Source organism: Lissotriton vulgaris, chromosome 5, assembly GCF_964263255.1.
Source record: "Lissotriton vulgaris chromosome 5, aLisVul1.2, whole genome shotgun sequence".
NCBI classification, from domain to species: Eukaryota; Metazoa; Chordata; class Amphibia; order Caudata; family Salamandridae; genus Lissotriton; species Lissotriton vulgaris.
Genome location: NC_141693.1, coordinates 57,949,361 through 57,974,138, shown reverse-complemented (window position 1 = coordinate 57,974,138; position 24,778 = coordinate 57,949,361). Strand labels below are relative to the sequence as shown.

Genomic DNA, 24,778 nt, shown 5'->3' with positions numbered 1-24,778 from the left:
GATTAGAGCCATCGAAGATGCCAAACCTCCATCTGATAAGGATTCTCTCAGGTCTTTTCTCGGTCTGGCAGAGTATTACGCTAGATTCGTACCTGCTTATTCTCAATTAGTTGAACCCCTTCGCGGCTTATTGAGGAAAGGTTGCAACTTTGCTTGGTCCCCTGATTTGGATAGAGTTTTTAGTGAAGTTAAAAAATTTATCGTATCCGCTAAAGCTCTTCACGCTTTCAGGGATGATTGTCTTTCTGTCATAACAGTTGATGCTAGTATTACTGGCTTGGGTGCAGTGTTAACTCAGAAAGTAGGAGGCAACGAACAGACAGTGGCTTTTGCTTCGCGTTCACTTAAGACGTTCGAGACTAGGTATAGTACCATTGAAAGGGAGGCTTTGGCTTGTGTATGGGCAGTTCAGAAGTTTAGAACGTATATTTATTTTATTTATTTATTTAAAATATTTATAAAGCGCGACTGTCACCTGGCAGGTATCCTGGCGCTGGTGGCTACTCTTGTGGTTTATTGACGGGGGGTGAACTGGGATTTGGGGTCGGAAATTTGAGCTAGTTACCGACCATAAGCCCCTTATCTATATTTTTAATAAGGTCAATTCTTCATGTATGTCAGCTAGATTGATGAGGTTGGATTCTAAGTTACAGGAATTTCATTTTGATGTCAAACACATTAGTGGTGGTAAAAATTTTAGGGCCGACTGTCTTTCGAGACTTTCCATGGCGAAGGATGATGATGAGGATATCTCTGCTGAGGATATCGAATGTGTCACCATGGTGGATGCTGTTTGTGAGTTAACCCCTGTTTTATCTGAGAATGATTGGAAGTCTGCATGTGAGGGTGATCCTGTGCTTCAAAAGGTTATCCACTATTCAACTCTTAGGTGGCCGGAGCCTAGGTGTTTGGAGGGAGAGTTACGTAGGTTTTCGCAGGTTTCTGATGAGCTCTCAGTTGAGAATAATATTGTTCGCAGATGTGACAAATGTATTCCTCCATTCAAATTACGCCCTTTGATCATAGGTGAAGCCCACAAAGGTCATTTAGGGATTACCAAGACCATTATGAGGATTAAGGAACACTACTGGTGGCCCTCTTTGGATGAACAGGTCAGGAAATTAATTGATTCTTGTCCAGAGTGCCTTGTCTCTGATAAGCATTGACATACAATGAAAGTTCCCTTATCTCCAACTGAATTTCCACATGTAACGTGGGAAAAAGTTGGCATTGATTTTTCAGGTCTGTTTTAGACCAGGAGTGCAAATATGTTATTTTATTGGTTGATTATTATTCTAAGTGGATGTATCATGAATTTGTTAAAATGCCCGATTCTGATTCTACTATTTCATTTTTGAAAATAATTTTTGATGTGGAAGGTGCTCCTAAGGTGCTTGTTAGCGACAATGGCACTCATTTCGTTTCTGATAAGATGAGGAAGTTTCTTAGTGATTTGGACATTAAACAACTTAAGGTTGCTTTATATTCCCCATCTTCTAATGGTTTAGTAGAAAGAGGGAATAAAGTGATTAAGGAGGGCATTCAAACGGCGTTGTCTTGCGGAATGAATGTGAATAATTTCATCAGAGAAAAGGTATGGCATTATAACACTTCTCCACACTGTACTACTGGAGTCTCTCCTTTTACTTTGTTGAGGAACAGAGGTTCTCATTCTAATTTGTTTCCTTCCTGGCTTCAGGATTTATCCGGGGACAAGGAAATTGATCTGGGCGCTATTCGCAAAAGAGTGGATGCCAAACGAATGCATATGAGAAAGAGTTTTGATTCAAAGTGTAATTCTGTTCCTGTTGATATTTTTATGGGTGACTGGGTTTTGATCAAAAAGCCTGTCAAGGTTAAAAAAGGGGAGTCTAAGTTCTTTCAACCCTTAAAGGTTCTTAAAGTTAGTAAGGGTGCTGCTTTCATCGATGGTAAGGGTTGGTGGAACAAACGTCATCTTGTAAAAGTTTCTCATCATCAAGTGAACATCATTAGAGACAAGAGGAATGAACCTGTGAACGAAACTGTTGATACTCATGTTCAACCTTCCAATGTTTGTGTTCAGTCTTCCAATGCTTCCTCTTCACAAGTTATTTCTTCTCATGGCAGAGCCATCAGAGCACCTAGGAGGTTCGATGGTTTTGTCAGATAATGAAGTTTGATGGTCCTTTCTGATGTAGATCATTTGTATTTATATTTCTTTTCTTTTTCTATTTGCTGTTATAAGGGGGAAGGTGGTGTAGTGGTTACTTACTCGTGCTCATCGCGCGGTGTGTCGCGCGATGTGCACGCATTCAATATGTTATTGTTTGATTATGCATCCACGCGCGATGTGGCCGCATGCAATGTGTTATTGTTTGATTATGCATCCACGCGGGATGTGGCCGTTCGGTGGTTGCCTTCAACGTGTGGTCAGTCACCGTTGAGGTTTGCCTCTGGACAGAAGCATCGCGCATCGGGTGAAGTTTATGACTTTATGGAATAAACCTTTCTTCAACTACTCTACGTTTTCCTGTGGATTCTTCCATGCTACACACATGCAAAATTAAAACGACTAAACACCTCAACCATTAAAGATACTATCTCACTGTAGTATTATCAGTTCCAGTACACACATGCAACCAATATAAACATGTGCACTCCTTCCCAAAGAACACCAATATGAAACTCCACCACTTATTTCATAAAACTAAATACAATAAAATGTTAATATTCCTTTAAGCAATAAAATGAGTAAACAAACTCCGGTGAGCGATCTCTCACCCGAGGTCTCTGTCTTTGAATAAAATGAACATAAATACCATAATTTCGTATATGTGACATAATATAGAAGAATCTCCGGTCCGAAATGTTGATCCGATGCCTTGCAGAGGTGTTGTCATGGTGATATTATCTAAAATGGCCGCAGACGTCGTAATTGCCTCCTTTTTACAGGAAGTTGGACTTGTAGAAGCATCATGAATGACGAAAAGCAAGCATTGTTTTCATTGGGGGATCAAACACAGTCATTGGCGTAAGACTTAGCTCGAGATCGCTCCAAGTAACAGTTCGCTCAAGCCCAGTTCTGAAGGTAACGGTAACTTGGCTTACTTCAATTTTGTGACATCCAATGAGGATTGAAATATTGTTTAAATAGTTATTAAAACGCTGTAATCACACTGCCAGACATCTCAACTGACTTTGAAAACAAAGATGATCAAAATCTCCCTATACTCGTAGGAAGGCAGGAAACTAAGCACCCAAACAGTTCCACTAGATAGCGCTTGATCCTCACACAGTCACACATTACTTGCAGATGACAAATTTGAAAAGACAGTTTCCTTTCCAGCTTCAGTGTAAATATTGCCACTTGCTCCTCACGCTGTCATCACAGTTTAAATATAGATCAATAAACGATCTCTTATACTTGTAGTAAGGCAGGAGGCTTCAGTGCGAATATTACTGGTTGCACATGCCAAGTGACACAATCACAATTATGGTAATTGTTAACCATTGAACACACTGATTTTTACTTCACCTCTTCTTAACGGTGCTTTGCTATGCTAACAAAGTCATTAGTCTGTGTTCATAAACTTGTGACAGTCTCTGATAGCAGTTGAAACGCTGAACTCACAGTTTGCCTTGCTCTGCCTTTCATTAACAATTAAACACGCAGCGATGTATCAGGCACTTCCTTAATTACAGCATCATTTTTCTTGACAAGTTTTCTTCTTGTCAGGCTGCACATCGTTTTGCCAACAACTACGTGTGTAAAAGTGCTCAAATCCTCTGCCTTCTCTCTGGCAAGGTTGCTTTCTCACTTGTAATATCTAATAATATACAAATACTGCACATCCACTTCCTCACACTTGATGTCTAGTTCTCAGGTCAATAATGTCCAAATCATGCAGTTAGAACTCCAACACCCTGGCTGTCCAGATCACAAAGGACGCTGGTGGGGTTAACCAGGGTGTTATGTTGTGATTTCACTTTAGTTCATGTGTATTGCTTTAAGGCTCGTGTTAGAGCGAGCCACTCTGTAGAATGCTTTACTCCTTGTAAGTTCGTATTCTATGTAGGGCAGTTGAAGCCTTCCTGAGCTACTGTGCAGCTGTGCTTCCTGGCTCCACCTGTTTTATCCTTCAATCTTAAATAAACCATAAGAGATCAAACCTGCCTCCACCTCTACTTTACAATTGGCGACGATCGGGATCGACACCCTACAACCTACAACTTCATGAAGATTTTTTTTTTTCTCTCTTCCTTCCTTTCACTACTTTCAAAATAGAAGAAACGAGAATCGTTTTGTGGACCATCTTCAGAACTACATTTCAACATCTGTCAAGATCGCCTGGTTCGTATCCTTTTTATTATTAAAACGAAGACTTACTGACTTTGAGGCTTCGGTTAGTTGCGCATGCCAGCATCTTACAATTCTAAGCCGTATTCTATGCACGATCCTTTGACGCGCGACCACGGAACGTCAGTCACGCATGCTTTCTTTGATCGCGTGATGACACAATCGCGCTAGATCACGTTGCGTGACCCTGCGTGGCGGCCATTTTGGATTGGTCGTGAGGTTCTCGGTGGTTCCTCAGTCACCGAGGCAGATATTTAAAAAAAAAAAAAAAGAGGAAAACGAACATAAACGAACCAGCGCTGACTCGGCCTCTGGCTCATACTATGGAGTGACGTTTGTTTCAAGTAAGGAGGGTGAAGATAAACAGGTGAGACTGTCGGGGCACTTGATTTTTTTTTTTTTTTTTACAAATTACTTTATATTGAAAATGAGGTGCTTTTGAAAAGCCTTTTTACGTGCTATATATATATATATGGATTCTGGGGATCAATCCCAAAGTGAAAGCGTTTCTGAAGAAGTAATGGCTCAACAAAGTTTTGTTATTAGTCCCCCACAACCCTTTTGGGCTACTGGTTCACAGCCAGACATGAAGTGGGTGGAATGGAAAGAATATTTTAATAATTACATTTGTGCAATTGATGAGGATGCTAAAATGAAACCGGAACAAAAGAAAAGAATACTTCTACATTCTCTAGGTCCTAAAGGATTAAAAACATATTCACGCATGCAGAAGTTAGCTGATGCTGATTCAAGTGAATTTGACAACGCCATTGCTGATATGGACAGATATTTCGCACCTAAAGTGTGTATAGGTGTAGTGAGGCACAAATTCTTCCAAAGAAAACAGAAAAAGGATGAATTGGTTGATGAATGGGTTGATGACCTTAAAAAACTTGCTATTGACTGTAAGTTTGGAGACTTGCATGATGATCTTATCCGAGACCAACTGGTTATGCACAATGACTATTCTCCGATTCAAGATCGCCTTTGGGTAAATGGCGATGCACCTCTTGACGATGTACTTGCGATAATGAGGAAATCAGAAATGTCGGGGAGATGCGCCACTGTAATTAAAGATACTGTTAAGGATTCAGACAAAGCATCATCTGCTGTCTTCAAAATCCAAGGAACACCAAAATATCAGAATAAGCAAGTTCAAAACAAGAACTTTGGTCAACCTTTCAGGAATCAAGGAATTGATAACAAGATGGAAGATAAAAGGTGTTACCGTTGTGGTAGCAAAGAACATATGGCCTACTACAAGTCATGCCCTGCCTTACGGAAAAAGTGTAGTGTTTGTGGTCTTATAGGCCACTTTAGCAAAATGTGCCGCAGGCGTACTAATGTCAAATGTATCTGGAATGAGGATGTGTGTGTTAATGAAAGTAGTGAAGATGAGGATGGTTGTGTTAAGAATGTAAGAGGCAATTACATGTTGAACATTACTGAGGAAGGCAATTACATGTTGAACATTACTAATGAAGCCATGGAGGGCAAACCTATCTGTGAAGTCTCTTTAGGTGGTGTTAAGGTTACGGTATATGCAGATTCGGGATCTCCATATACGATTGTCAACGAAGAGATATGGAAAAAAAACTTCACACAGAAAATAGATGACAAGTTAAATGCCTCAGATGTTAGTCCGGTGAGTTATACAGGTGGGAAAATTGACCTTTTAGGTTTCAGATGGCTCACTTTCATTTTTAAGGGTAGGGTGACCAGGGGCAAGTTATACATAGCCAAAAAGGGACCTTCTGTTCTGGGGTGGTATGACCAGAAGAATCTCCACATCATATTAGACCCTAATAGCAAGGAGAAAGTACTAGTCGTAGATGAGTGCAGCAAGGTGGAAGATATATTGAAAAGTAAATTTGCCAGCGTTGTAAGTGGACAATTAGGCAAGCTTAAGGGTTTTGAGCATAGAATCATGCTCAAAGGGAATGCACAACCCAAAGTGCATAAGGTTAGACCTATTCCCTTGTTGATAAGAGATGAAGTCAAAAAAGAAATTCAGGGTCTATTAACTAAGGGTGTTATAGAAGAGGTAGTCTCTTCGGAGTGGATTAGTCCAATAGTCGTAGCGAGGAAGCCCAACGGCAAAATCCGTTTATGTATTGATTTACGCCATCTAAATCAAAATATTGTGATTGAACGATTCCCCTTGCCCAAAATTAACGAGATGGTTTCCTCCTTAAGGGGAGCGACTTGGTTTTCCACAATAGACCTTTCTGCTGCCTACCACCAGGTAGTCTTAGAACCTGAGTCAAGGCATCTAACAGCCTTCATCACACCATTTGGTTGTTTTCAATTTATAAGGATGCCATTCGGCCTTGCATCAGCCGCGGCAGTGTTTCAACGCTTAATGCACAAATTGTTTGGAGATATGGATGGCATTTGTTTTTTCCAGGATGACGTTCTAATTGCTGGCACTGACAAAGAAGATCATGACGCGAAGCTGTGGAAAGTTTTTAACACACTGAGTTCTGCTGGTTTGACTGTTGAATTGTCTAAATGCAAATTTGGGGAAAGAAGTGTTTCATATCTTGGCCATATAATTAGTGAGGAGGGCGTCAGACCAAAAGCTTCACTAATAGAAAGTATTGTTACCTCACCTGCACCTGATTCTAAAGAAGGAATCAAATCCTTTTTGGGTATGGCTGAGTATTGTGCCAAGTTCATCAAGGACTTTGCTTCAAAGGTATATAACATTAGATCCTTGCTAAAGAAAAATGTGAAATTTGAATGGACTAAAGAGTGTGAGAAAGAGTTTTCCGAAATCAAGTGGGAGTTGCAGAAAGTGAGCGCCTTGTCTAGTTTTGACCCTAATTTGGATTGTTCTCTGACAACTGATGCAAGTGACAAAGGTTTGGGCGCGGTCTTGTCACAAGTGGATGAGAATGGTAAAGAAAGAATCATCTTATTTGCATCCAGGGCTTTGTCACCAGCTGAAAGCAGATACCCTATTATAGAGAGGGAAGCCTTAGCTTGCGCTTGGGCCTTAGAACACTTTCGTGCATTTGTTTGGGGAAAAATGGTTCACATCAGGACTGACCACAAACCGTTAGTCCACATTTTATCCACTGATGGCACTGCAACTGCTTCTGCTAGGTTAGCAAGGATCTCTATGCGCATGAAAGAATACATTTACAATATCACATATGTACCGGGAAAAGACAATGTTGTTGCTGATTGTCTGTCAAGACTCCCTTCCCCTCTGGAAGAATGTGTTGATGATCCTTGGGGGAACGTTAGTGTGGCATTTATACACGATTCTGGGTTCCCAGCCATTAGCAGGGAGGATTGGTTAAAAGAACATAATGCTGATAAGGAATTAGTAGAGGTCTCAAAGTTTATTTGTCATGGTTGGCCAAAAGAAAAATCCTTATCTGGCACTGTGAAGCCATTTTGGGAAGTACGATCTGAGTTATCATTTGAGAAAGAGGTTTTATTGAGAGGGGACAGGATCGTTCCACCTTCTGGTTTAAGGAAGAAGATCCTACAGTTATGTCATGAGGGGCATTTTGGTATAGTAAGGACTAAGTTATCTGTTAAAAGTTTGTTTTGGTGGCCAAAAGTCGACAGTGAAATAGAGACTTTTGTCAGAGGTTGTCCTGTTTGCAGTTCCGCAGACAAATCCTTGAGGACTTTGAGACCAGCTATGAGTGATGGACTCATTCCTAGCATGCCTTGGGAAACCATCGCTGTGGACATATTTGGTCCTGTAGGGGACCCGAAGGAATATGGTTTGGTTGCCATTGATCTGTTTACCAAGTGGCCTGTAGTTAAATTTGTGGATAAAGTGGATACTCAAGCTGTGTTAAAGTTTTTAGATAAGATTTTTATAGTTGAAGGTTTACCCGTGAATGTCTTAACGGACAATGGAGTACAATTTCTATCCAAGGTTGCTAAAGATTATTTTGGGAAGTGCGGTATTACACACAAAACGACTTCATTGTACAACCCTAGCGGGAATGGAACTGTAGAACATTTCAATAGAGTGATTAAAGGCATTTTGCAAGCTGCCAATTACAAAGGGTTGGATTGGAAATTGGAAATACAAAAAGCTGTGTGGTCTTACAAAGTGACGTTGAATAATTGCACAGGAGTTTCCCCTTTTGTAATGATGAGAGGTAGACAACCCAGGTGCAAGTTCAACCCTAGCTGGTTATTTAAAGACAGTGTCCAACAATGGTCACCTGTAGAAGTCAAGAAAAATTTGGAATTGGTGCATGACAGAAGTAAGGCTTATTATGATCAGCGCCATTGTGTAAAAGATGTGATTGTAAAAACTGGAGATTGGGTTAGGATTAAGAAACCTTACAAGGTTTTGAAAGGTGAGAATAAATTTGATTCACCTAAACAGGTTCTTGAGGTTCTTAGGAACTCAGTCAGGTTAAGTGATGGAAAAGTTTGGAACCTGAAAAATGTGGCTTTAGATATTTGTCAGAATCATGATGAGAGCAAGATCGTGAGGGGCAAACTTACTGATTTTGATTGGGTTGAAGACTATTTGCATGGTAGCGAGTTGCAGTCCCAACTTGCGCCTAGTGTTTCTCTTCCTCAATTAAGGGAGGGGGAAGAGGTAACCAGTTCTCCTGACTGTCAAATCAATGAGTCCTCACATAAATCTTGCCATTCTGAACATGAGTCCAGCTCTGTCGACACCAGTTGTAAGTCTGATAATGTGACTTCCTTCCCCAATGTGAGTTCTTCTTCTTTTAGTAGTGACACAGTTTCAGCACCCAAATTACCTGCTGTTAAGGTTTCCAATAGGACAAGAGTATTGCCTTGTTGGCTAAAGGATTACGTTAGGTAGTTTATTAATTTTTACCTTGTTTCTCTTTCCTCTTCCTTATTTTCCTTGTCACCTTCCTTGGGGTTTCTTTTGTTTTTATTATTGTAAGGGGGGGGATGTGTTATGTTGTGATTTCACTTTAGTTCATGTGTATTGCTTTAAGGCTCGTGTGAGAGCGAGCCACTCTGTAGAATGCTTTACTCCTTGTAAGTTCGTATTCTATGTAGGGCAGTTGAAGCCTTCCTGAGCTACTGTGCAGCTGTGCTTCCTGGCTCCACCTGTTTTATCCTTCAATCTTAAATAAACCATAAGAGATCAAACCTGCCTCCACCTCTACTTTACACAGCGTGCTCTCATTAAATGCCTTTTCCTCTTTGGTTTCAAAAAGTTATCCAGTTGCAGTATTCTCAAATTCTTAGTTGCAGTAATCCAGTCTTTTCTTCACGCATAGGCTCTGTACCTCGTCGCCAAAATTGTAACAAATTGAAGTCTTTAAGTCCAGTATATGAAACAGATTAGGTTTATTGAAGATAAGATTCCGGTCATGTAGATAACATAGAATAAAGTAGATCCAATAATAGAAACCCCACCAGGAGCAGATGGACTCCAGCTCAGCCTCAGATGTAACTGTCCCTGCTTTCAAGCATACACAATTAGAACACTATGTGACATCATAGATGCCTGCTGAGCAAGTAATGACAAACACTGAAGAAGGACAGAGAAGAAATGAAAGCAGGATACTACAATTATTATAATTTTTTTTTTTGTTCAATAAGTTTATTAAATTTTAAGAAGGATAATAAATAATTGAATGCAATATACAGTGATACAATCAATTAAAAGATCCATAGGTACAGTATTATGTGTGATCCAATGACCAATAAATCCCGTAAAGAATACATAGGTGAAATATAAGAAAGCCATACGGGATATGTCCATGAATCAAAATGTTCGTGAATAGTATCACTTCTTATGAATGGAAGAAATAAAAAGAGAGAAGAAAGGAAAGTAAAAAGAAGAAAAAGAGAAGGAAGGAAAACAGGAAGAAAAGGGAAAGGAAGGGAAAGAAAAGAGGATCCACTGCAGTACTACAAAAACACCCCACACAAATAAGAAACAGCAATCAAGTAGATGACACAAAAGGATACTGGTCAACCAAACCTTTTGAGGCCAAGTCCATATATGCGTCCAGAGCTTTCCAAACATTACTAGAAATAGTAGGGGTAAGATGAGCCACATTAACTGAAATGTGTGCACTTCGTAGAAAAGAAACCCATGCCCACCATGTATGATATGATACGGAAGAAAAAGACTTCCACTCCATAAGAATTACCTTAGCAGCAACTGCCAAAAAAAGATCCAACAATTGCACATCTAAGGTATCTAATGGTAAACGCACTGATTTTGAATATGAAATTCCCACATCAGTGATTCCCCTTCACTCTGAATGAGGGCCATTGTAGGACATCCCATCAGCGCCTCCTTCTGGGCAAACATCCATTGTGTTGGCAGGACAGGGGCAGTCCGCACTCCCCAAATCTTGTGTCTCCCATCCCAAAGAGCTGAAACTTCATGGCACCACTTCTTTTACATCATCTTTTGACTTCAGCCTGTCTCTGGGTGTTTGACGGTATCTGCCTGCGGGGGATCTCTTCCTTGCACTCGCTCCATGGATCGAGCGTCCATGCCCACAGTGGGTTCTCTTTCTTGCACTCGCTCCATGGATCGAGCGGCCATGCCCACAGTGGGTTCTCTTCCTTGCACTCGCTCCATGGATCGAGCGTCCATGCCCACAGTGGGTTCTCTTCCTTGCACTCGCTCCATGGATAGAGCTTCCATGCCCACATTTGGGTTCTCTTCCTTGCACTCGCTCCATGGATAGAGCGTCCATGCCCACAGTGGGTTCTCTTCCTTGCACTCGCTCCATGGATCGAGCGTCCCTGCCCCCAGTAGGTTCTCTTCCTTGCACTCGGGCCATGGATTGAGCTTCTCTGCCTGCAGTGGATTCTCTTCCTTGCACTCACTCCATGGATTGAGTGTCTCTGCCTGCGGAGGGTCTCTTCCTTGCACTCGCTCCATGGATCGAGCGTCCCTGCCTGCAGTGGGTTCTCTTCTTGCCCTCACTCCATGGATCGAGCGTCTCTGCCTGCAGTGGGTTCTCTTCCTTGCTCTTGCTCCATGGATCGAGGGTCCCTGCCTGCAGTGGGTTCTCATCCTTGCACTTGTTCCATGGATTGAGTGTCTCTGCCTGCGGTGGGTTGTCTTCCTTGCACTCTCTCCATGGATCAGGCTTGTCTGCAGCTTCACATATTCTGACCTCTCTACAGTTCATGAGGTGTATGAGGGAAGGGGGAGGGCAGGAACGTGAGAAGGATGAAAGACGATAGAAGGGAAGGTATTAAGCGATTGCAGTTCCGAAATTATGAAAAGCACATTAGTGGTCTGATTTTGAAGGAACTATCAACCCTACCATCCTCCTCCTCAACTTAGACTCTAAGGACGGCTTGTAGAAAGCTTTTTAATATCTAAACAACTTTTCTTTGCTTCTGACAGAACAAGCTAAGAACTGAGAAGAATAGAATTGAATCAGAGTTTGAAAATCTGCGGCAGCTCCTGAAAGAAAATGATCAAGCACTGCACAGAAGACTGGAGGAGATGGAGAAGAAAATGACCATGATAGAAAATGCAAATATTACCAAACTATCCAATCAAATCGCCTCTCTCAAGGCCCTGATAATGGAGATAGAAAAAAAGTCTGAGGCGCCGGCGTGGGAACTCCTGAAGGTGAGATACTGTTTGGGAAATAAAACAGAAGGAAGTATTCATATTTTGTTTGCATTATTAAATGTCTGAGTGGAACACATATGATCTCCTGGCAGGGTCAATGCACAGTGACCCCACGCACTCGGAGAGCCGCACACAATATACAGACATGGATAATTTACATTGTCCCACTTAATGCTGTGAGTCCAACTCAATATACAAACTGTGAAATGTACAGTGAGCGTTTACAGTGTGATATACAAGCTAATAACACATCTATATACAAACTATTTATGTATTTTATCTATTAGGGAGAAAGAAACACACCAAGCAATTCCTCTGACAGTAAATAATATATGAAAACCAATGAGCAAAATGTGTTAAAAGATAGAAATGGAAAGCTTAATGAGCGACAACACCTGAGAGAATTGGGAAAAAGCCAAATTTCTCCTTTTCTAAGAAATTTGAAAACATTTCTGTTCTAATGCGGTTACTTTTCTCCTGATGTAGGTGGTCACCAAACCTCTTGTTAGGGTGAAAAGCTATATAACTAGGAATCTGGAATAGGTAATGGCAAGCTCACTGTTTTTTTTCACTCCAGATAAAGATAGAGATTGCCACAGAAAACTCTTTAGTTTGAAGACTAGTGACAATTTAATATGACGGGTAACCCTTGGTTATATTAAGGAGTGTGCAAAAGGAATGTCTGCAAATTGCTGCCCGGCAGCAACAGAAATTTGATTTATGACTGTATTATCTTGACACCCTGAACGGCAACCAAATTCCTTACCAATATGGCTTAGGGTCGGATTAGAGGTATAAACGTCCTTTATTGTGGTCATACGCTGTCACTTTAACAGTGATGCTCTGCTCAAATAGGTTGATTAGTTTACAGCCAGGAAGCTTCCCGAGAAGTACCTCAATGTAAAGGGCATCCCTCTGAGGGTGACGAGGAGCGTCCCTCTGAGGGTGACGGGGAGCATCCCTCTGAGGGGTGACCGAGAGCGTCCCTCTGAGGGTGACGGAGAGCGTCCCTCTGAGGGTGACGTGGAGCATCCCTCTGAGGGTGACGGGGAGCATCCCTCTGAGGGTGACGGAGAGCGTCCCTCTGAGGGTGACGGAGAGCGTCCCTCTGAGGGTGACGGGGAGCGTCCCTCTGAGGGTGACGGGGAGCGTCCCTCTGAGGGTGACGGAGAGCGTCCCTCTGAGGGTGACGGGGAGCATCCCTCTGAGGGTGACGGGGAGCATCCCTCTGAGGGTGACGGAGAGCGTCCCTCTGAAGGTGACGGGGAGCGTCCCTCTGAGGGTGACGGGGAGCGTCCCTCTGAGGGTGACGGGGAGCATCCCTCAGAGGGAGACAAGGAGCATCCATCGGAGGGTGAAAGAGAGCATCCCTCCCAGGGTGACAGCATCCCTCCAAGTGTAACAGAGAGCATTACTCTTAGTGTGACAGAGAGCATCCCTGTGACGGCGAAAAAGGGCATCCCTCGGAGTGTGGCAGGGAGCATCCCTCCGATGGTGACAGAGAGCATCCCTCCAAGATTGAAAGAGAGCATCCCTCTCTGGTTCGTACAAACGTGTAATTTGCCAGTCAGTCTAAACACATGCTCAAATGCCATTTCTGCTTCTAGGAAAATGATAGATAATAAACTTATGTTTCCCTGGGTGACCAATTTGGGAATCAAGCCCACCATCACCAATGCAGATAAAGTTTGGACCATAGTTTTGTGTCAGTGAAGAGATATGAAATGAGACTAGTGAGACCCACAGTCCAGGAGAGGCTCATCCTTCTTACAAGAGAGGACCACTCTTGCCTCCTGCTATGATGATGGACCCTGACACGTTGATATGACCTCGTGACTCATTTTAAGATGCTCTCCCATGACCTTTTGGAGTAACCTCTCTTGTAATGACAGGAAGGTGAATCCTGACCTGTTGATAAACCTCTTGTGTCATCAAGGACGATGGCCCATGACCCCTTGATGACCTGTTTGGTTTATCTGATAATAATGACCCTCTGCTTGCTACCACCCACTAAGTCTGTTACTCTACTTACTTCTGATTGGAATAGACCAGGCTTCTCCAACGAGGAGCTTGTGAGCTACTGGTAGCTCTCCAGATACCTGCAAGTATCTCTCGTGTGTAGCCCAGGCTACTAAATTAGAAATTTTTGCTTGGTTGAATTAATATATGTTCACTAAAATTCTGAAGCCTGTATTTGAGATAAATATGTATTTAGTTTTAGAACTCATGAACTGATCTTTTGAGGAAAAATTGATTTCTAAAATATATTTAAAGCTGTTATTTGAGTGATAAATCGTGCAGCTTTGGAGAGACGTATTATTAATATTAACACCATGGGCTGGGTTCATTGCACCTATGGCCGTCCTGTATTACTCATGCAGAGGCATTCCAAATTGCTGGTAATCGTGCACGGTACGACCACTACTGTAATCTTGTCTGACGTGGTCACTTTTACAACACAAATAATAGTATCTCGGGAGCTTTTCTTTGATCATAAGTGGCTCTTATTTCAGAAAAGGTTGAAGACCCCAGCAATCAACAATACACAGATGTGGGGAGCAGTGCCTTCAAAGATGGTAGAATGTCAGAGAAACATGTAAATAGAAACAATATATTGTTTTTATATATCAAAAATTCAATGTTTACTAGAAAGATGTTTTCTTTGACACATTCTGAATCATATTGAACGTAAAACACCATTTACATCATAGATGGTCATAAATTACTATAGTAGTCCTATTTTCAGCTCTTCCTAAAAGCTCTGATGTCACAGAGTATTATCACGAACGCTGGTCCTCTGAGAGTGGTCATCAAGGCGCAGTCATTTGCTGTGAATCAATGAACCACTACAACGCACACAAGTTTCACAGTTGTAAATATTGATCTGAAAGTGCTTCACAATTATTTCTTTAATAGTTTATATTCTCTCTTAGAGTTATTCTCTATATCTGATGAGGACACTTTCCATTCACCAGCTGTGAACCTGGCGTCACCCTCTAAACAGTGCGTTTGAGTCCTTATACTGACATTAACTTTAGCCACGTTGCATGCAGGTCATAGACAACTTGTCATCAAAAGTCCAATATTCCAAATCCTTTGCTCTTGCCTGGTTCTTCTTTAAACGTTAATAGAGGGTCTCCCATCTCCGCCTCTTCATTCCTGAGGCTCACCCCATTCTGGGATGAATTAATCCAGTAACTGGCGGGAGCTTCACACAAGCAGACCCTTTAAAAAAACAGAACAGCACAAGAGTTTGTCACAGTTCTTTGTTCTTCCTGGGCAGCTGTGATCTCATTCCTAGATGGCTGCCACTTACATGCACTCCTCTAGTACTCCTTCTGCCTTTACCTCCTCATGCAGGGCACTCTTCTAGTACCCTTTCCTTGTACCTCCTCCTGCAGGGCACTGTTCTATCCCTTCAGCTTTTAACTACTCTTTCATGGCACTCTTTTAGTAATGCTTCTGTTCGCACCTTACTCTTCTGAAGAACACTCTTCTAGTATCCCTGCTGTTTATACTTCCTCCTGCAACGCCTGTTACCTGTAATACTCTTAGTATAATAAAACATGGCACACCAGGAACTACAACAAGGACTTCTGGCAGATTATTCACTGTTAATGTAATAAAACATGGCACACCAGGAACTACAACAAGGACTTCTGGCAGATTATTCACTGTTAATGTAGTAAAAAAGTGGCAAAAAACGAAGGTGAAGCACAATTTTTATAAGGGCGAGCTGCCTCTGTCTTCTTGGCACTGAATTTACTACCTCTGTATCCAGGTGTCGCACAAGCAGTGCCATGGGTCACAAGGGGCAATCCAGGAGTCGCAGCTGCGACCCCTGGCAAGCCCTAAATGATGCCCATGCATGTAACCCTGTTGAGAACATCATACAATGAGTCAAGTGACTCCATTCAGAATATCAGAATGTGCTGTGTTTTGTGACTCCATTCAGAATGACACTGTGCTGTGGCATTACCATTCAGAATATCAGTTTCTGCTATGTCATTTGATGTCATTCAGAATGTCACACTCTGTGCTGGGTCATGCGTTGCCACAGAATGTGCTTTGTCATGTGACCGCAGCCACTGTTTTCTAATCGTAGATAGATCGAAGTGTTTCACTTCTAAAAATACTGCCATAACTTTAACGTCTTCTCTGGAAACTAATTTCACTTTGATTGTTTTTCTGTTTTGCAGGATGTCAGAAGCACCCTAAGCAGGTAAGGCTGGTTTATTATCCTCCCCTCAGTCTGTAAGTAGCAGGTCTCATTGCCGCAGTGTGCAAATGCCACTACAGAGCTCACACAAAGTGCTAGGAAACTTTCAGATCCTCATGAAATCACGTTGTATCCTCAAAAAAACCCTTAAGCCCCCAGATAATATCCTTGATTCCTCTGAAAACTCAAGTCCTCTGAATACCCCCTTGTATCATCAGGAAGCTCTCTTAAATTTTCCTAAATCCCTGCGAGTCATCAGAAAACTCCTTTGAGTCTTAAAAATAATTTCTACATAAAAGAGCTGCTGTCCTCACAAAACATATCTGTATCTTTAAAACTAGACTAAAGTCTTAAGAAAAGTACCCTGAACACACAGAAAACTCAAGCACATTCTGGAAACTTCGCCTCCGGTTTTCCTCAATTAGGAGTTGTGCAAAAACTCATTCAAAGTTTCCAAACTACAATGCCAGTCTTCAAAACATTCCCTTCTGTGTTCCAAACGTCATTGAAATGTAGTTAAAGCCATGTTCAGGCCTCATTCTTTAGTAAATTCCCTCCAATCAGAAGAGGTCTCGTCCATTTCTCATAAACTTCACTGTAATCCTCAGATCTGTTCCTAGTCCTAAGAAATCTCTCTCCAGTCTGCAGTGACCTTCCTCCAATCCGTAGCATCCTCTTGAGGCTTTAGAAGCCTCATTTCAATCCTCAAATTTCTGGCCTGGCACCAAATCCTTCTTCAAGTCCTTGAGACCTCCTTGTGTGTCTTCCAAAGCCTCATTTCAATCATCCTTTTCTTTTAAGGTCTTTATGTATCACTTTTGGTAGCAATAGAAATTCAAACAATTAACATCAGCGGCTCAGCGTCCTGTCGTATTTCATTGAAAACATGAGGTGTGGTTCGGGGCATCAGATCATTGTCATTTTTCATTTCTGAAATAAGATAAAGAGGCATTTGTTTACAACTATAGCACTGCGGTCACACCATTGGCGAGACCGTCTGTCCACACATGTCTCCGTTCCTGTTGGATGAGGGGGAGGGGCTGACTCCAGCCCTCCCAGCCACCTCCCCTCACCTGCAGAGACTGCCCCCCATTGTCTCCATTCCTGAGGGATCCTTCCACGGGCCTCATTTCAATCCTTAAACCTGTAAATAAGTTTCCAACCCTTCACCCTGAGGTGACACACACAAATGTGCTGCTTGTTTCCTGGCTGGTCTTGTAACTCATTATTAACAGAGCTTAATGAGACATTGTACTTCTCAATGATGTATTCTGTTGTGTAGCTAACAAAGCAGTTTCCTTAAAGCCTGTACGGATACATGTCTTCTGGATCACTTAATGAAACAATTAAAAATGGCCGTGATCACATAAAATAATTGCACATGTTTTCAACAAGGAATGTGCGGCCTGGCTGTTTGTCTTTTGTGACCCAAAAAGGTGCAAGGTGAGGAAGATTAAGCGGCATGTGACGAATTAACTGTTTACTGCAGGCCAAAATGTATATGTGAACAAGATTTAAAATATAGAATGAGTGTGTTCATAACTTAGTAGGGAAGTGTTAGACCTGGCACCAGTGGTGTGGAAATTGCAAAAAACACAGTTGATGGACAGAATGTAGAACAATGTCATACATTCACCCCAGTACAAGGATCTGGGCCTAAATCCATCGTTTTTTTTTTTTGTGTGGGTCACCCTTCCATTTTTAGGTCTCGATGTGCGCAAGCGCATCGAGCGGAGCGAGAATTCATGTGGCGAAAACATCTTCAAACCAAAGGGCTTTCAGCCCCGCGGTTTTCATGAAGTTCACGTGAACATGCAAGCGCATCGCATGCAAGCCCAGCCTCTCCCGCCCCCATCCAGCATCAGGCTTCTCCTCCCCTAGCAGCACTCCTCCCACACCAGCAACTCCCCCCTCCCACACCAGCACCTCCCCTCTCTCTCCACGCAATCACAGCCTCCCCCTCCCACACCAGCACCTCCCCCCTCCCACACCAGCACCTCCCCTCTCTTTCCACGCAATCACAGCCTCCCCCTCCCACACCAGCACCTCCCCCCTCCCACACCAGCACCTCCCCTCTCTCTCCACGCAATCACAGCCTCCCCCTCCCACACCAGCACCTACCCTCTCTCTCCACGCAATCACAGCCATGCCGCACTGCCGAGCCTGGCCTTTTCCAGCTCTTCCCTCCCACTCTCTCACTCTCCCGCCTCAACCCGACTTGTTCTTGTTTTAACTTACTCACAAAACACGTACTTGCGCCGGTGGCACTGTAACAGCATCTCGCTCAGACATATTTTAAAAAAAAACACTTTATAGCACAGCCGCATAATGTTCTGTACCGTTCACAACTATATCCAACAACATGGTGCAATAGCAGTAAAAATAAACATGTATTTCAATGTAATCTCCGGGAAGGCTAGATTATTTGTTTGTTAAAAATCACTACATAATCTATCCGTCTACCCCAATACGGCGCTCTATTTTTTATGTAAACTCAATTTCAGTGTACAAGCCAAAGAAAAACATAGCCACAACATCTCCAGCTGGAGGTAACACTCCTGCCACACAGACAGCATCACAAACTGTAAGTAGCAAAACTACTTATCACAGTGCGCCAATTAATACTGGAGATTCATAACAAAACTAAAAACACTCTCTCTCACACACACTATCTCACACACTCGCAGACACACTCACAAAGCATGTTCTCACAAACTGTATCGCAGTCAGCGCACCAAAAATGTACACACAAATCATAAACAACCACACACATTGCCTCATCCAAATCTTAAAAAGCTACCTACACTTTACACAACTACTCTAACAAACAAGGCAACACTAACAATAGGCAACGGCGTAATACCTCTACTTTACTCCCCCCAAAAAAGCTTTACTCACCTGCTCTTCCTCTCCGTAAATCCTCTCCACGACACCAGCACTTCTCTCACAGGGTTTCCCTACACTCACTCCAACATATTCCCCCTCCGCCGTCTCTACTCTTCACCGGGGCCCCCTCCTCGGACCCGGGACTTCGCCAATTTTCCCGCCACCGCAGGGCTTTCCGTTCAAAATGGCGCCCTATCGTAACCACGTTACAGACGTCACGTACGCTTACGTCCACAACCCCCACTCACTTCCAGGCGGCATGTTAAAGTTTGAAGTTTAAGAAGAGGCAACATTTGGACAAGTACATGCTGCTTGTTAATCGCATGCCTTTTGTTCGCTTTTCTTCAGCACTTGCGACTAAAAATGACATATAAAAAAATGTGCAATAATATCCCTGACACAAGCCTATACAGCATAAATGCCCACCTTATTAGAACAGGCTTGCAGGCATCAACCTTCATGAATTCAAGTCCAATACATGAAACGGAGATATCCTCACGAATACACAATGTTTCCTGACACCCCGTCCCTTAACAACCCCAGACTTTGCAACAATTCCCCAGAACAAATCAACTCCCTTTCCGCTGTAACCTCATCTTTCATCTTCCAATCACAGTCCTTACCTTGCATTACCCGATCTCTCTCTCACACATCCGACCAATTATCTCTAATACGAACTCCCTTTTTCCAAACACTCCTCTTGTCCCCTCAGAGGACCCCCTCCTCCTGAGGGGTGACTCCATTACCAACAAAAAAGCGCCCCTTTAAAACTACAACCTATCCTATAGTAACTATATCAACTCATACGAAGTAAGCCATATCTATAACAATAATAAAAGGTACATTTTTATAGGTTGGATGGGTGGGGCTAACTGCAATCTCTGCTCTGCTCCCAAGCTCCCAAAATGGAGTCCTCAATAAGACAGGACCTCCCCTAAATGCCACCTATATATTCCTAAACTAAAAACCCTGCCCCTTAAACAAGCACTGGCGTTGCCAATAGTTCTCGCAGTAGGAAAGTTGGAGCTATTGGTTTTGTAAATGACATTGTATATTTATATATTGTTATTGACAATGCCAATAACAATATATAAATATAAAATCTCATCTACAAAACCAATAGCTCCAACTCTCCTACTGCGAGACCTATTGGCAACGCCAGTGCTTGTTTTGCTGTTGCCTCCTCGGTTTTTTATATGTTTTGCTGGTCTAGATGCTTTGGGCACTTTGCCACTGCTATTCAGTGCCACAGTGCAAGTGCCCCCTATGTTAAATTGATGTAATGGATTAGTGACTCCATGATTGGCTTATTTGGTTTACTTGTCAGACCCTAGTCTAGTGCACTGAGTGTGCCCAGGGATGGTAAATCAAATGCTGCTGGTGGGCCTGCAGCACTGATTGTGCCACCCACCGGAGCAGCTTGTAACCTATGGCTCAGGCCTGCCATTGCAGAGCCTGTGTGCAGCATGGGGCTGCCATGTCGACTTGGCCAGTGCACCCACTTGCCAGTCCCTAAACCTAACCTTTTCTACATGTTAGTCACCCCTAAGGTAGGCCTAGCGCAGGATGCATTGTATGTAAAAGGTAGGACATGCCCCGATGTGTGTGGCATGTCCCGATAGTGAATTGCAGCCAATTTCTTTTTTCACTATTGTAAGACTAGCCGTTCCCATAGGCCAAAATGGGCAGTTTGATTATAACATCTTATAACGTCTATTCAGCCTTGTGCTGACTCACCCTATCTGCATGAGGTTTGGTGGGAGGAGTAGCACCTGGGCCTGAATATGGCTGTACCTGCCTTCCACAATGCCGGCTCCACCTCCTGTGGTGTGGCTGAGGATCTTGGCCCACCCTGACAAAGGAAAGAAGGAGTCCCGTAAACAAAGTGCTTCAGGACTGCACAGAACTGGTTTGACTAGTTACAGACACTCTCTGCCTTCAGAGTCAAAGGATTTTGCAGTATAAATATAGATCACTTCTGGGAATCAAGACAAACCTTTGCTGAGGAGAAGCGCCAGAGAAACTGAAGGAGGAGACTACCCCTGTGATGTGTGCTGTTTGGGGGTTAGCCTGCAGTGGTTGCTTCATTGTCAAAGAAAGGAGAAAAAGGACTGAGTGTGCTTTCATCATCTTGAAGAATCTCCAAGGGCTTGAACTGTGCTTGCCTCCTGCCTGAAGTCTAAGGGATACAAGACTTAACCAACAGCTCCCCCCCGGAATTCCCTTGCTGAGAATTTAAGTGCCTGCTGTTGTGCTGGGCCTTCCAAGACGATGTGTGTCGCCGCCGCAGCAGCTGTCGTTGCATCGCCGAGTAAGAGTGCCGCCGCTGCTGCCATCGTATCACCGAAGCATGTCGCTTCACCGGAGAAGTGTGCCACTGCTGCAGAGGTCGCTGTCGCATCACCAGAGAAGCGTGTTGCATGGTCTGTCGTGGCTCAGAAGTTCTCTGAGTCGATGCACGGCCGTCTGGCGTGCACGTATTGCATCTACGTTGTCACACAATAACCAAGACGGCATTTTGTCACATCGCACCGGAGCGTCATCGCATCGGATCGCAGTAAGAGGCCGGCGCGTCAACTCACCACCCAGTAAGGAAGCGAGCCTCAGCTCCCCTGCGCAGCAGTAAGGAACCGACGCAATCCACTCCCCTGAGTGTAAGGAACAGCGCGTCACCTTCCCTGCGACCCTTTTGTTTGTTTTGCGTCACGCATCCCAGGTACTTTGAGAGTAAAGTGTTGCATTTACAATCTAAAGTAAACAAGCTATTTCTACCATTTTAAAGACTTGTTTGGATCACAGTATAGTGGATATTTTGTTGTTTGGTCTTGTGTTAAGTCCAGTAAAGATTACTTATTTGTCTAAACTGGTGTGGTGTCCATTTGTAGTGTTTTCACTGCATTATTGTATGTGTTCACAAATGCTTTACACACTGCCTCTGAGATAAGCCTGTCTGCTCGTGCCAAGATACCAAGGGGGTGAGCTGGGGTTATTTTAGGAGTGTAGCCATTTACCATTTGGACAAAGGTGTATACCATTGTCAACTAGAGACTCCCAGTTCTAACCGGAAGCGAGAGTCTAAGTCTTGATGCTCTGATGCAATTTTATTCCCCTATGAGAGCCTTGCACTCAGCAGACTTGAATCTGGCCAGAATGGACCGAGGTACTTTTTTTTGTCCTTGCCGCAGCCTTATGGAACTTTGCTAAGAAAGACTCAAAACCACTTCTGGTTACAGCTGTGCACATAAGACATCTTTTTAACATCATATAACATTCCTGAGCGCGAGTGTAAGTGCACGGCCACATGGCACACTTTTCTCCTGTGGAGCGCAACAGCTTTGGGATGCTGCAGTGAGCCTGTACTACTTGCAACCATGCAGGGCATTTTACGCACATCTGGTGCAACAATTTAGAGAGACACATAGCTTGCTCTGAACACTGCAGAGAAGTCTAGTGGATGTTGTTTTGTGGCACTGAATTTAAAAGTTTAAAAGAACCAGTTTTGCAGGCCTACGCAGTTTTTATTTGATCAATGATGTCATCCCAAACTGAACGAAGGGGCCCAGATCCAAGGGTGATCTCTGGCTTCTGAAATGGCCTGAACCATGGGACTGCGCATGCGCTTTAGCGCCATGAGTATTAGATTCCTACAAAACTTTAACAACAAACAGAAACACCAGTCCAGCATAGACTGGCTATAGTTTCAAACAGTCTATTGCTCATGGTCTACGTAGCCTGAGAGGGGGTGGAATTCAACCGGAAATGGTGCCTGTGTTGATCAGATCTCCTCTGGGAGGGGCCCACCTTACTATTCAGGTCCATTTCCCTCACTTCTCCTCTGTTCTCAGGTGCCTGAACTCTGTCAGTCAGGGGACTTCCTGGCTGGGACATAGGATTCATGTGTTCACCACTTCGTGGAGACCTCACAAACCGGTTGCTAACATGGAAATCCTCGTCCCCTTCCCGGAGCCCAGACTCGGGGAGGTAAAAGAGCTTTGAAACATACAAAAGTAAGACATGTTTCTTGTTCAGCCAGTCCATATTTTTGCGTCATCATAGTCCCTTAACTAGGATGATTGGCTGCTCAGAGGGTGGTAGTGTGTGCTCGGCAGGGACCTGCCTGCACGGTCACCCATCCTGCATATTGCGGTCTGTTTATAAAATAGTTTTTAAGATTGATATCCTTCACTGACCTGTGGGAACTAGAGCGGTGACTCAGCTCCTCATAACGATCCTCTCCCAACCGGCGGGGTCCGTCCGTGCGCGCGGACCCGCCATTTTGATGATAGTGTGTTTTACATTTTAGTCTTTTGAGGACACACGCTCAGGGCTCCATAAATTCCCCGATGGTGCGAGCACGCATAACCTGATTGGCTGCTCAAAGGGTGGTAGTGTTTGCTCGGCAGGGCCCTGCCAGCACGGTCACGCATCCTGCATATTGTGGTCTGTTTTTAAAATAGTTTTTAAGATTGATATCCTTCACTGAACTGTGGGGACTGGAGCGGTGACTCAGCTCCTCATAACGATCTTCTCCCAACCGGCGGGGGTCCGTCCGTGCGAGCGGTACCGCCATTTTGAAGGTAGTGTGTTTTACGTTCTAGTCTTTGAGGACACACGCTCAGGACTCCATAAAATCGCAGCGGGCATGCCAGCGGCGCACCGAAGGCAAGCCCGTCCGCACCCGTCTGTGCCAAGGAAGAGCTCAGCGCCAGCCATGCTGCCCATTCGGGCATTAGTGGGGACTCTACTGGGGAAATTGGTCACATAAGATACTCCAGGGAGACACTCCTTTATTTAGGTGAGTCTCACGCTGATAAGGCAACTCCTTGGTTCGCTGAGTCGGCGTCTCCGCCAGGAGATTTACTTGATAAAGGTCTGCTAGCGTGCGGGCTCCTCAATGTGAGGTCCTTGCCAAAGCATAGTGTAGAAATTCAGCTGCAGAAGGAATAACACCAGCTCGATGTTCTGTTTATGACAGAAACCTGGACCTGCCCTGACTGTGAGGTTGACCCTGGCTGGGCCTGTCCGCCTGGGTATAAAATCCATCACCAACCCAGGTTAAATGGGCGGGGAGGTGGGGTTGGAGTAATTTACAAAGACACCTGGAAGATAGGGACTATTGATATTGATGTGGTTAATGGATTGGAACTACTCGGCACAACCATAAAAAATTACTCTGGTCTTATTTTCACAGGGGTTATATGCTACAGACCTGGGGCTTTCAGTGCTCAGCAGCAACAATCACTATTAGATACCCTCACTAATATGGCAGCCACACATCATAAACTAGTAATTTTGGGGGACTTTAACTTGTGGCTAAACGGTTCTCTGGTTTCTACAACTTACTCCACTCATGTGAAGGCCTCGGCCTGTCCCAGCAGGTCTCTAAGGCCGCTCATAAGGCTGGGCATCTCCTTGACTTAATCTTTTCCGAATTCCATCTTCTGCATATTGGTGAAATTCTGCCTACGGAATGGACGGATCATTCTTGGATTACATTTTTTGTTAAATTTAGGACCCCTCAGACTCTGGTGTCTCGTCCTACGCCTCAGCAGAGATTGGAAGGCTCTCACACGTTTGAGGAGCTCTGATTCTGTGTTTAACCCCTTCGACGCTAATGACAAAGCCAGCTCGTCATGGGTGTTACCTGCCCTGCGCTTATGACGAGCTGGCTTTGTCATGAAGAGTGGGAATCAGAGCATTTCAGCACCCAGCGGGAAAACCCCTAGCAGCCAAGGTGTTAAAGTCGGGGATT

The 24,778-nt window shown here is 43.7% G+C and overlaps 1 protein-coding gene across 1 annotated transcript in view; it reads left to right on the top strand.

Moving 5' to 3' along the window:
• Window positions 1-24,778, top strand: part of LOC147710146 (E3 ubiquitin-protein ligase TRIM39-like) — a 145,201-nt gene that overhangs the window by 65,030 nt on the left and 55,393 nt on the right. Inside the window, exons 3-4 of the mRNA XM_086920842.1 lie at window positions 11,688-11,918; window positions 16,121-16,143. Coding sequence (XP_086776968.1) covers window positions 11,688-11,918; window positions 16,121-16,143 — 254 coding nt within the window. The remainder of the gene's footprint in view (window positions 1-11,687; window positions 11,919-16,120; window positions 16,144-24,778) is intronic.